The sequence below is a fragment of the Fistularia commersonii genome, chromosome 26 (genome assembly GCF_037954325.1).
Source record: "Fistularia commersonii isolate RoL2024-O1a breed Wild chromosome 26, RoL_Fcom_v1.0, whole genome shotgun sequence".
Taxonomy (NCBI): Eukaryota; Metazoa; Chordata; class Actinopteri; order Syngnathiformes; family Fistulariidae; genus Fistularia; species Fistularia commersonii.
Window position 1 is genome coordinate 9,378,836 of NC_141309.1, and position 12,239 is coordinate 9,391,074.

At 38.9% G+C, this 12,239-nt stretch overlaps 1 protein-coding gene across 3 annotated transcripts in view; it reads right to left on the reverse strand.

Moving 5' to 3' along the window:
- The window catches only part of arb2a (ARB2 cotranscriptional regulator A), a 156,573-nt gene that overhangs the window by 36,537 nt on the left and 107,797 nt on the right, over positions 1–12,239 (reverse strand). For all 3 annotated transcript variants that reach the window (XM_086174259.1, XM_086174260.1, XM_086174261.1), the window contains exons 9-10: positions 11,327–11,443; positions 4,941–5,025 (exon numbers count right to left, since the gene is read on the reverse strand). In XM_086174259.1, coding sequence (XP_086030385.1) covers positions 4,941–5,025; positions 11,327–11,443 — 202 coding nt within the window. The remainder of the gene's footprint in view (positions 1–4,940; positions 5,026–11,326; positions 11,444–12,239) is intronic.

Genomic DNA, 12,239 nt, shown 5'->3' on the forward strand with positions numbered 1-12,239 from the left:
CTTTTAGCGGTCCAATCAAATGTGAAGGATTTGAGTAAAATCCCTCTTGTAAGTATAAGCCCCTAAAATATTTTGTTTCATGGGAAAATAAGTAATAGCATAGGAGCAACAAGATGGAACAGGAAATTATCATGGGGTTTGTTCTTTATTTATTGAAGAGCATGCTCTTTTCTATTTGGGAACATGTCTTCTTGATGCCACATTCTGGCTTTTATAGGATCCTTCATCTTACTCTTAAAAAAGTGTCCTCCCAAAATGTGTGCATTTTCACACGGATATATCTATAAGTACAGTAATATATACACAGCATATACACTAGTGTGTGTGTGTGTATATGTATATATATATATATATATATATATATATATATATATATATATATGTATATTTTTTATTTTGATAGAGACATGTTTCATATTCCGTTCAATATGTAAAGACACAATGAAGAGATTCCACTTCCCCAAATCAGCTAATTGACACCCCTCCCCCATCAGTCTTCATAGCACATCCAAGCATTGCTCATGTTTACACACTTTGTGCAGTCCACAGTTTGGATCACTGCAGGTAGATTCTTGAAATCCTCCTTGTTTGTCCGAGTGTTGCAGAGCCAAACAATGAAGCCCTAGCTCAGACCATATCCGGTCCGTTTTCCTTTTTTTATCCGGCCCGCAAAACTATTTTCTTTGAAAAATTTAGTAAGAAATTTCAATCAATATTGAATTTAGAAACTCCTTATTTTTTCTTTTTGTTTAATTTTGTATGGATGATTACATACCAAATAACGTCGGTACCTTTATATGATCATGACTGATTTTAAAGTTGAAATAAAATGCCAAAAAATGTAATTGTTTCAATTTTCCTTTTGTTCAATTTACATGATACCGAGTTGGCCCATGCATAAAAATCAAATAAGAAATGTGGCCCGGCAGTCAAAATAACTGCCCACCCCAGCCCTAGCTGCTGCATGGACGCTACTCAAGTAGCTTCCCCTGCTCATGGTTCATCCATAATTGGTAAAAGGCAGAGAATATTTTACTGCGAGGTATTGATAAAGTATTAAAAATAAAAAAATGAATAAATTAAAAAAAAAATTACAGTATTCAATGGACAAATCAAAGTTTTGAATGAGTACACAATCATTTCTTTCAGCTTTAATGCTCCAATATCTTCTACTTCAACCAAAATCTGGATACATTAAAGTTACAGTTGATGTGAAAATGGTTTAGAAAAGTCATTATGTCCACAACTGTTCTGGCTATAATCATGTGTGTGATTGTGTGTGTGTATAAAGAATATAAGTTATGCTGCAAAAGTTGTCTGTCAGCTGTGTGAGAATGTAAATGTTTGTACTGTATGGACAATTTGTAACAGCCAGATTGAGCCACTTTCTCTTGCTATATCATTAAGATTGGGTAAAGCTCAATTTCTTTCCATTTTAACTTAATATCAAGGTAATTTTCACTTGAGGACACATATTCCTCCTCAAACTATATCATTTTGTTCTATGGAAAGCTTTGCATGAGAGCAAGAAAAGAACATGCATCAAAAAATTAGACGTGTTACAGTATCCACGTTGTGAAAGACAATGAAAGTGAGTCTCCCTCTGCAGTCTATTAAGAGTTAATTAAAGCCTTGTGTTAGGATGCTTGTACCAAAGCAGGGATATAATTAAAGCACAGGTAAGACATTAACTTACTTTTGTTAGCCATTAATCAGTGTTTACCTTCAGAGAACTCACCCTTTGTAATTAATAATCAGCTTTGACAATGAATAATCACCCCACAGCAAATTTTATGTGTAAGTGCTATTAAGTAGATTTTTTTTGTTTTCCTCCTACACATTTGCGATGGCTCTTTAGTGACCAACCAAACAAATTGTGGTGAGCAACCAAACAATAATCCCACCAGACATACATGAACCAAGGAATAGTGGAGAAATCCCACAGAGTAAAACAAAAGAAGACTAGGTATTCCCTCCAAATGCCTGTCTCTGATTTGGCCCTTTTGCGCAATGCGTTTTTCCCCCTGGTATGAAGGTTTGTGCATTGATTGGAAAAGATCATTGTTTGTAGTTACTTTAAGAAATACTCAAACAGTGGAAAAATTGTATGGAAAGTTAGTTGCTTATTTTCTTTGTATTTAGCCTGTGTTCAGTATCAAATAATGAATAATGCTAAAACTTCTTCAGGTGCTCATGACCAAAGCCCAAAGCCAGAAAATGTCCCTCTAGGGAGAATAAATTCCTTCAGGAGAGTAAGAAAAAAACAGGGAAATTAAAAAAGAAAAAAAAGTCAGAGGGAGGGAAGCCAGTCATATGTGAAGGGATTGAGTCCAGGTTTTAATGGAATTAACACCAGAAATGGAGATGTAAGCAGACACCCCTGTAATGGGTTATCCTCCATCCTTCTCTGAGCACTTCTGCCGTGTCAGTGTGCCATGACTGTATACCAGCGTTGCTTCACAGACGATTAGGAAAAACAGACAAGCTCCACGTCTTCCTAACTCCTTCTGCCAAGAGTTTACCAGCATGGAGAACACAATCATCATATCATCACTGCACCACACACTGAGGCAAAATGCATGTGGAGGAGGGGAGAAAAGGATGCAAAAGCAAGTAAGCGACACGGGGAGCGCACAGAGGAACAGATGCAGAGGCAGAAAAAGAGCAAAGGCATGACTTGTCCTTCATTCCCATTAGGCTGTCTGACCATTCCCAGTGCTTATGTCCAAGCAGACATCCATACTTTGTTAGCTGTCATACATCTTAAGTGTGTGTATGTCTGATCACATGCCATCTTGTACAGCAGCCCCATTGCCTCGGGCCTCGCTCAGTTTGGCTACACAGAGGAGCCATGGGTCTCACTGTGATGTCGGTCTCCATATGCACAAGATCTGTACGTATTAGCAAAATGGTGTTCTTTGTAGCTCAGATATCACATGGTCAGCTGATCAACTGATTGACATATACCCCTCAATCACCCCCCCCCCCCCCCCACACACACACCACATAAACTGACAGAAGAAAAGATGAATGAAGTTATATTTGTGAGTAAAAGAAGTGCTGGAGACTGATACTCTGACAGCCTCCCCTAAATCTTCTCTCAATCTTGTCACCTCCAGTGCTCTGTTGTGACTCTCGCAACAATAGCCGCTGCCTGTTGACTTACCAGGAACAAGGATACAAAAATGACAGAGTAAACCTTTGACATCAAATATTGCCACCAAAAGACCAGAGACAGACAGAGTTGGCAGCTATGTAAAATAGCCAGAGATTCACATCTCTTAGCTTTCAGTAGACCAAAATACTGTATGTTGGCTTAAAAGTTTACAGCCTATTTTCAAGTGTCAGTCAATGAAAAAAATACATCCCCTGAAGAAATTGCATTTGAATTTGCAAAGTACCAAGGGTTTAATATTGATGGCTAGCTGACATTTTGAACTGATTCACTGGTTGAAGTCAAAGCCAACCACCTTCACAGCACCATGGAGAACACCATGCTACAATGTTAAAGAAGAGATAGCTGTTTTCCAGATGCCTCCTCTGACATATGAAGCATGTGAAAAATGACCTATACATTCACCATGATGTCACCTTGGGACAAAGGAACGAATACATCCCATTGTGCACATGCAGGACCTGTAGATGGAAGATGCAAGATTGAATATGGAGTGTGTTGTCTTGATATGTGCTCAAAACACATTTTATGCTTGAAGGAAAACAAATTAAAACAGGTGTTCTACCTATTAACATTAATGCCACTGGAATGGTCCTGATTGTTTTGTCAGCTGCAAAGGGACACGCAGAGCAAGCGGGATGGGACGTCAGAATGAAGCAGGTCTTTTGTTAGGGCACACTGACATTAGGTAATGGAGAAAAAAGAATTAGTTGAGCCAACTAAATGTGTAGGAGAGATGATTATGTCATAAACTGATCAGTTTGTTGATATCAGGTGATTGTTGGCTGATACAGCAATGATATGAGTTGGGCTTAATTGAATCTAATCTGGAAATATACGTATAGCTTGGCTAACCTTTTGTATCTGTCTGCGTGTTCATGCATGTAGCCTTGTCTTTTGTTTCATTCTTCAAGCAACACTGCAGTCATCATCCTACCATTGGTTATGTTTGGGATTATTACAGTGCTCATCCATAATCCTACATTAAGGACAAATTCTCATGATGACAATGACATCATCAGAGCCAGTCAACCATACAGAGGGCACAGAAAAAGGAAGCCAACCAACACATGAGAGGATTATTAAATACATGGGGCAAATATGATGATGAAAATGTATGCAATTTAAAATATGCTAAAAATAATACAAATATAAAAATAAAATAAAACCAGTTATTTCTTTAGTTTGTGGTTGTGGGGCTCTTTGTTGCAGTGTATATGTGATTTTAATGTTACTCTTCCCTTGCTTTACTTTCTCTGGCAGTGACCCTTCTCAGTCAGTTGTAGTAGGAAGTACAATCAATACGTCACCAGCCATTACAATAAGCCCACAAGAACAATATGTGTAAAGATAGATGCCACCTTGCACTGTCAACCAAAATGATCAGAATATGTGTGTGAAGGATGAACAAAAATCATTTTAGCATCTATACCTACCACATTTAATGTACAATTTTTAGAATGGCATTTTTGGGGAACATACCTGTAAATAAATGCACTTCTGTCCCACATAACGTGATCCTTGGGATAGTTTTGTAATAGTTCAACATTTTTACTTCCATTTCACATGTACTGGTACATATAATTGACATATGTTGTCAATATTGAGCTAACATTGACAAAGTCATGTTACCTTGTGTATCATGATTAGTTAAATTATGAGCCAGCAAATAGTCTTAGTTAAAAACAAACAAATGTTAGCAATGATGATGTTAGACATTAATGCTATTACTGTAAAAGTGTGTTGAGACAATATAGGTGCCAACCTGCAGAGACTCGGGGGCAGTCTGGGAGCATGGGGTCCAGTGGTGTGTCGAGGGGTTCTGGACTTGATACCCAGTTACGACAGTGCTAAAAAGAAATAAACATATAGAAGATTTAATGTTAAAGAATAACTATAGTGAGAAGTAGCTTGGACAGCATTACGTCTATGTGGGAAAAAAAAAGCAAAAAATATGACAACAAAATATATGCGATTAAAAAAAATGAAGTTTATGAAGGGAATACAAGTTGATAAATAAACGGTGCCACTGAAAGAGTAGTTAGAAAAGTGTATAAGGTGTGTGTGACACTTGGTGGTAAAGTGTATATGTGGCTGGTTGAGGGAGGACCGGGAACAGAATTAGCAATTAAAAGCTCTCTGACATGTTGTTCAGACGTCTCCGCTTTTGTTTATTGTGTTGAGACCCTCCATGGTGAATCAGTAGGTGCCCTGGGGGAAGGGTGTCTGTCCAGTTTGCTGACCCATAACCCCCTTTAAACACCCCGTGTCCTCTCGAAACTCCCGCAGTTGACAACTCTACTGTCAGAAAAAGGCGAGCACCTCTTTATCTGTCTTTGTTGTCTTTATCTTTCTTCACAATGTTTATGTGAGGTGCCCATTATTTCAACTGACTAGGTTGAATTCAACATAGTAAGCCTGAATCCCAGTTACAAGCTTCAGAATGGAATGAAGTTAGTAAAAGCTAGGTATTCTATAATAACTGATTATGCATCATGTTGAATTGAGAAACAAAATCAAACAAAAAAAAAACAATGAACACACAAATGTATTTTATTGTAAAATAATAATAATATTATTAATAATAATTTATCCTTTATTAATACCCATGGGGAAATTCGTTCTCTGAAATTAACCTATCATGGATGAACAGTGAGGAGTTGGGTGACATCCACCAGCGCCAGGGGAGGAGTAAGGGGTTCAGTGTCTTACTTAACAACACTTCGACACACAAGGAGGAGCCAGGAATCGAATCAGGGATGTTCGTTTCAAAAGGCGATTGCTCTACCTCCTGTGCCACGCCCCCCACAATTTATTAATAAATTATAAATAGTATATACTTATTATTTATCAAGTATATCAACAAAGGTACAGTTGATAAATGCTTAACAATGGGTGGGACTATGATAAATGCAAACTACTGCCCCTGTGCTCTGTTGGAAGGGGAATTCTAAATAAACTGAAACATCCACCAACAGTGTATGATTTTACTTTTATTCCTAATAATTTGCAAAGAACAGCATCTGAAGGTAAGGCCTCAGGGGCCGTCCGCTGCATCTGACTAATGTGACATTTCTTCAGCTAACTAATGAAAAGGACTGACATAACAGTGAGTCGAGGATAAATTAGTCAGCATTGTAAAATCTAAGTACATTAAATAAAACGTTATTTAATACATCAAACAAATGTGCAAAAGGTGCATAATATGATGTCAAAACACATTTATTAATCGTGAATTAAGTATAACAAACTGTTATGATTGAATAACTAAAAATCAAAAGATTGATTGGAAGTAAATGATGTGCTTGTAATGGAGTGAACATAATGTGTTATCCAACTCTAGACAGCTGCAAGTATCTTTTCCAGCAAAACATTTCAGCTTTAAAGTGGTTTGAGTCAGCAGATGACAACTTATAGTGTGTTTTTGTCGTTTTAACTGTGCACTGTTTACTGTTAGGCCTAGGGACAGGGAGAAAGGAAAAGGGAGAAAAGGGAAAGAAGAAGGCTGAGAAGGAATGCTTAGAGAAGACGTTCCTTAGATAAGATAAAAATTCAACAGAAGAAAGAGAAAATGTAAAGAGATTAGACTGTGTAGCTGACCCTTCTGAATCACTGCTTATCTTCTCATGTTTACTTTCACCCTAGTCCATTACAGTGTTGTGTAGGTTTGTGTGCGGTTGCATCCGCGGGTCATTGGTTGAATTTTGGGGTCTCCAACATATATGGATAGTCTTGTGAATCAACCGCAGCCTTTTCCATGTTTATCCTGCTTGACCCTGACAGCGAAGGGACTGGAAAAGTGAATGGGAGCTATCTCCCACTTCAACTTCCGCAAAACACACAGACACACGCGCACTACTTAAATGCCAAGTTCCTGGAATGACATTGCGCATGCACTTTTATGTTGGCGTTTGATGTGCGAACATACAAATGTCATGTTGTGTTCTGTATCATAGGTATACTGATTTTCAATAGCTGACTGAGGGTAGGTGTTTATGCAGATATTGCAAAGCAAACGTATTCTTTCACTGTTTGTTTTTTTATCCCCCTCGACTTTATTTCTCCCAAAGAAATATAGAAACCTATTTTGAAAGACATTTTTAAAATGAAACAGCTGGCCCAAGTAACACAATCTTTATCAAATAAGCAGATGGAGAAAATCCCATTAAGGAATTTGTACAAAAGTGAATGAGTCACAGAATCTCCACAATTGTGAAAAAAATGTTTTTCCCTAACCAATGATAGAGAGTTTAAAAGGAACCTCAGTACAAACTTCACCTGAACCTTCTATCTATAATTTCGTTTTTCATCCTGTCGCTTTAAGTGCTGGCAGTTGAAGGGGCATGCCAGGAAGAGTCAAAGGAATTGAAGATTTATCAACTGAGAGATGGGAAAAAAATTGAGAGGAGAAGGATGGGAGGGAATTAGTGTTGGGAGAAGATGACAAGTCATCTTGTAAATAGTAACATATTGTGTATTTTCAGATCTCTTGCTTTGCCCTGGATGTGTTCTCTTCAGAGCCTGGGCTTGAGGGCAGCACAGCAAAGAGGCAGTGGGGCTCCTTGACTGCTACATCAAGTGTCTTATTGTACCTCATTTAATTCATTCAGTCTGTCTGGAGAAAGATGTCAGCTGGATTGTGGAGCAGTGGGCTGAAGGCAGCTGAAGCGAGGGAAGGAGTGAAGTCTTTCAAAGGGCTCTCCTCCCTCCCCCTTCACCTCTACTGTCACCACCAGTGGAGGCGGGGAGGTCGGGGTTTGAATAGATTTGTCAGGGCAACAGCACACACATGTGCACACAAACGCTTGCATAGATGCACAAACACAGTCCCAGAGCTGTGGAAGACCGCAGGCATAACAGCAGTCACATAAAGGCAAAGCCTTCTGGCTGGGATTAGAGGACAGCGACAAAAGGATGGCACATTACATTGGCTGCCTCTGACGCATAGCATCATCACTTCAAGCAGCCTGTCCACTGATCAATGGCGCCTTGAAGAAAAGTAGTCAGAGAGACAAATATGTAAACAGATTTGATTCTCCATCCACCCATGTTTCTCTGTGCATGTGTTTGAATTTAAGATGGATGAAAAATTTACATGTAGCTGCACATTCAGCACTGCTCTCTATTATATGAGTATCATCATGCTTTGCTGAGGGTTTGAACCTTTGAAAGCAAAGGTTCAAACCCTTAAAATGGCCAGTCAGAATTTACTGTTTAGCACTTAAGCTAGTAACTTGGCTAAAATCATGACCCAAGAGATATAATTGGCAAGTGTTATCTTATGTTTACACACAGGTATTTGCTGACTTTTGCAGGAGCAGAAGGCAGCATACTTATACAAGCTCAAAGAGTAATGGATAATATATGGCACTACAGTGATGACCAAATAGATCACTCAAAGATAAGATAAGATAAGATAAGATAAGATAAGATAAGATAAGGAGCTGCTGCAACAGGCTGCCGTCTTCCAGCGCCATCTTGAAAAAAAAAGAAAATCTTGAAAATCTTAAAATGACCAAACAATATTACATTTCAATTTATTAAAAAGTTAAAAAATATACTTAATTTTCTTGAATGTCATCTGGAATTGGCTGAAACTCCCAAAAAATCATGTATGAAGGACAAGTGGTAAAGTTAATGAAGCACTGATGACAATACACTTTCATCCAATCTAAAGGTAGAGATAAAAGCTTGGTATTGGGTTCCTGGATTCATTTTTTCTGAGGGTCAACAGGACTTGGACTTGTGGTAGAAAGAAAGAGTTTTCAGCACACAATAGTGGTCCTCTAAACTATGAAATATGACAAAACCTAACATCTCAGATAACAGTCCCTTGTCTTGGTCACTCTTTATGACTCCTTCTCACCTGCTCACATTTCTCTCCATGGATTAGGATGGTTTATTCATGATCATGGTGTACCGTGCATGTGTGCATGGATGTGTTTGTGTGTGCGGGCGCTGGGCAGGCCACTAGAGTGTGACAGCCGGCCAGCACAGTGACAGGAGACACCTTGGAGACAGTGACAGGCTGCCAGCTGTACACCATCATTCGCATTTCTCCCTCATTCACTCCTCACCAAGCTACTGATATATTTCCACAAACACATCTTCATCTCCTGTACTGTATTTACATTCACTCCATACACATCCGACCTGTCTTTGTTTTTCCTACGATGGATGTGCCCAGTAGCAGTCAGCAAGATTTAAAAAATTGAACATTTCTTTGCCTTTTTTGTTTTCCTGCAGATTTAGTCAGTAGATCAGCCTTCATAACCCTGACTTTGCCAATCCCTTTTCCATCATATGTTCTTTCACTTTGACTCTGTAACTCCTGTAACTTTTTTTTTCTTTGCAGTGATGTAAGCTGCCCCCCATCCGACCTATATGGTCTATATAACCTGGCACAGCAGGTGCTGATCTCGAAATCCCATCTCCTCTCTTTTACTTCACTCTTCTCAATGCGCCACCCTACCATCCAGTGACCCCTTGAACTCCAGAGGGAGGGAATTATCTCTCTGTCCAAGGAGAACAGAGCAGCGCGCTGCTGGGTTGCCCCGACCTCACATGCACCCACTCGTATGGGCACCCATAGTTATACACCAACCAGGGCATTATAAGGGTCACTGCTAGCTCCCTTCTGTGATATGAAACACCATCTGTGCTACTTTCTTTGAGTGTGTGCGTGTTAGTGTGTACATCTTGTGTGCCCATGACCAGAGTGAACAATGCTAGTGTTGTTTACAGTGAAGATCCCACTATGTTTTGCTACCTGAAAGAAATTTCCCTCAGGAGCATCATATATATCCCCTCTTGGGGAATGTCTGTGTTCATGAGTGTCTGTGTTTTAAACAGCACCAGATATGCATGGACTTGACGTGTATGGATAGTGTGCTCATTGAAACATACGAAAACTGAGCCAACAGTAAGAATCTCTGCATCCCAGTAGGATATGGGATATGTCTACTCGGTAGAACACAAAGAGACTGACCTACGAACTGACCTACGAACACCAACGAACTGACACACAAAAAGGTTTTGCATATTAGTGTAATGGTCACTGATAGAACTTTATTTTACTATTGTTTTACTTGAATTTTGTTATTAAGAAATATTTGTCTTAAAGAAATGGTGAATATCTGACATCTATAGGTGTACAGATTTCTTGATATTTCACCTTTCATTAGTTATAACATTGAGCAGAGAATAGATTTAGAAATGTTTCTTTCTCTTTGTATGCGGCAAGGGAAAAAATAGGAAACAAAAACGAAAAGACTTGTCTCATTGTCCTACCAGCAAAAACAAGGGTTATTAAAAAATACATATTGTTCTGAGTTATCATCACAAATAGAAAATCACTTAAAATTCCATTTATGCCCGGTCCCACACATCCCAGCTTAAATGAATCAAAAATATGAAAGACTAGTCAATAAGGGGGATGGCTAAATCTTGAATCGTCAACACTCAAAATATCACATAAACATATGCGTGCACACACACACACACACACATTCACACCTAACTATTTTATGTGAATGTAATATGAATGTAATAGCCAATCAAATAGAAGTGGAACGTGTGTGTGTGTATGTGTGTGTGTGTGTGTGTGTTTGACATTTGCATCTCTGGCTTTCAAGCAGCTCTGGTCTTGCTTGGTCTTCATCTTTATGTGCATACTGATGGAGCCCAGGTACTGTGTTAGGTGCAGAGGTCACACCAGAGAGGGCAAGTGCTAAACTGAGGCTACCACAATTGCACATGTGTTCAGGAATACCAGCTAACATGGACACCCAGTTTTACATTTAAAATACATGCACACAGGCACACCTGTGCACAAGCAAAAAAGAAGGATTGACTGTCTCCTTTGTTTATTGACATACACCTGCAAAGAAAAGACAAGGCTGATAAAGAAACTCAAAACATGGTAAAATATCCTTCATTCAATACCAAGTGTAGTTGTTGATGAAGGCCAAAGGTGGAGGTCAGCAGAGTTCTGCTGAGGAAAATTTTGAAAAAAAGCACACTCTGTGTGACCTCCTCTTATAAAAGCGTGAAATAAAACAATGTAATACCACGCTCAGGACACCGTGAGTTAGCATTGTTGCTCGCCTGTGCATGTAAATGCATATGGTTGATAAACTTTAAGGTTTTTACCTGTTGCATCCAGTCTTGGGTGCTTTTGGTGGTTTCTTGTAGCCAGATGTTGTGAGCTGATGCAGTCAAAGCTACAGAACATACTCTGCTCTTCAACTGCATTTCCCTCTGATTCATCTGCAAAAACAATTATCAAATTGTTGTTGGTAGTCAGTTTTGCATAATTTAAAAACCCTCAGTGCTAAGAAAAACACAGTTTCCTTCAAAGAACATTTGAACAGCCTACTAAGGAAGTTTATATCTCTAAGTATTACAATTCACTGTCAAACTTCTATAGTCAGTTAAATCCTTAACCAGGAACAGACAGGCTAGTAGACCTCTTGAAACAGGTGGACAGAGATTCAGGCTGGTGTATAACATACTGGCATCGTGAAATATGAAAGAGACACTTCGCTATAACATGTCCTTGTCACGTACAGCGTAAATCTCCATCCCTGGGCACGTTCAGATACCTTGGTCCTCATTCTTAATACCCTTTTCCTTCACATGTCACAGGATGTGGTGTCCACAGGCCCATCTTCCTTCCCCCCCTCTGAATGTCAACGCCAAGGAAAATGTCACACAAAGGACTTGTTACCACATGAAAATAGACTTCTTACAAAGCTGGTTCCACCCAAAGGAGAACCGTAGTCAAGCCTTTGGGAAAAAAAAAACATTTAACTGATACATTTAAAGAAAAGAGTAACAGGACTTGTTAAGAATAGGTTAACAATCACTTACTTTAAATATTAAGTAAAGCCAGGGAAAAATGGAAGCTCTAAATCATCATCCTCTAACTGTGCCAAGTAATACACACCACCTCGTAGTATCATTTGAAAGGCCTTGCTAGCTTACAGAACGAACTACTGGACTTGTGTTTTACTAGAAATTACCTTGATGTTAAATAGCTATTAAGGAAGGAGCATGATCAGTG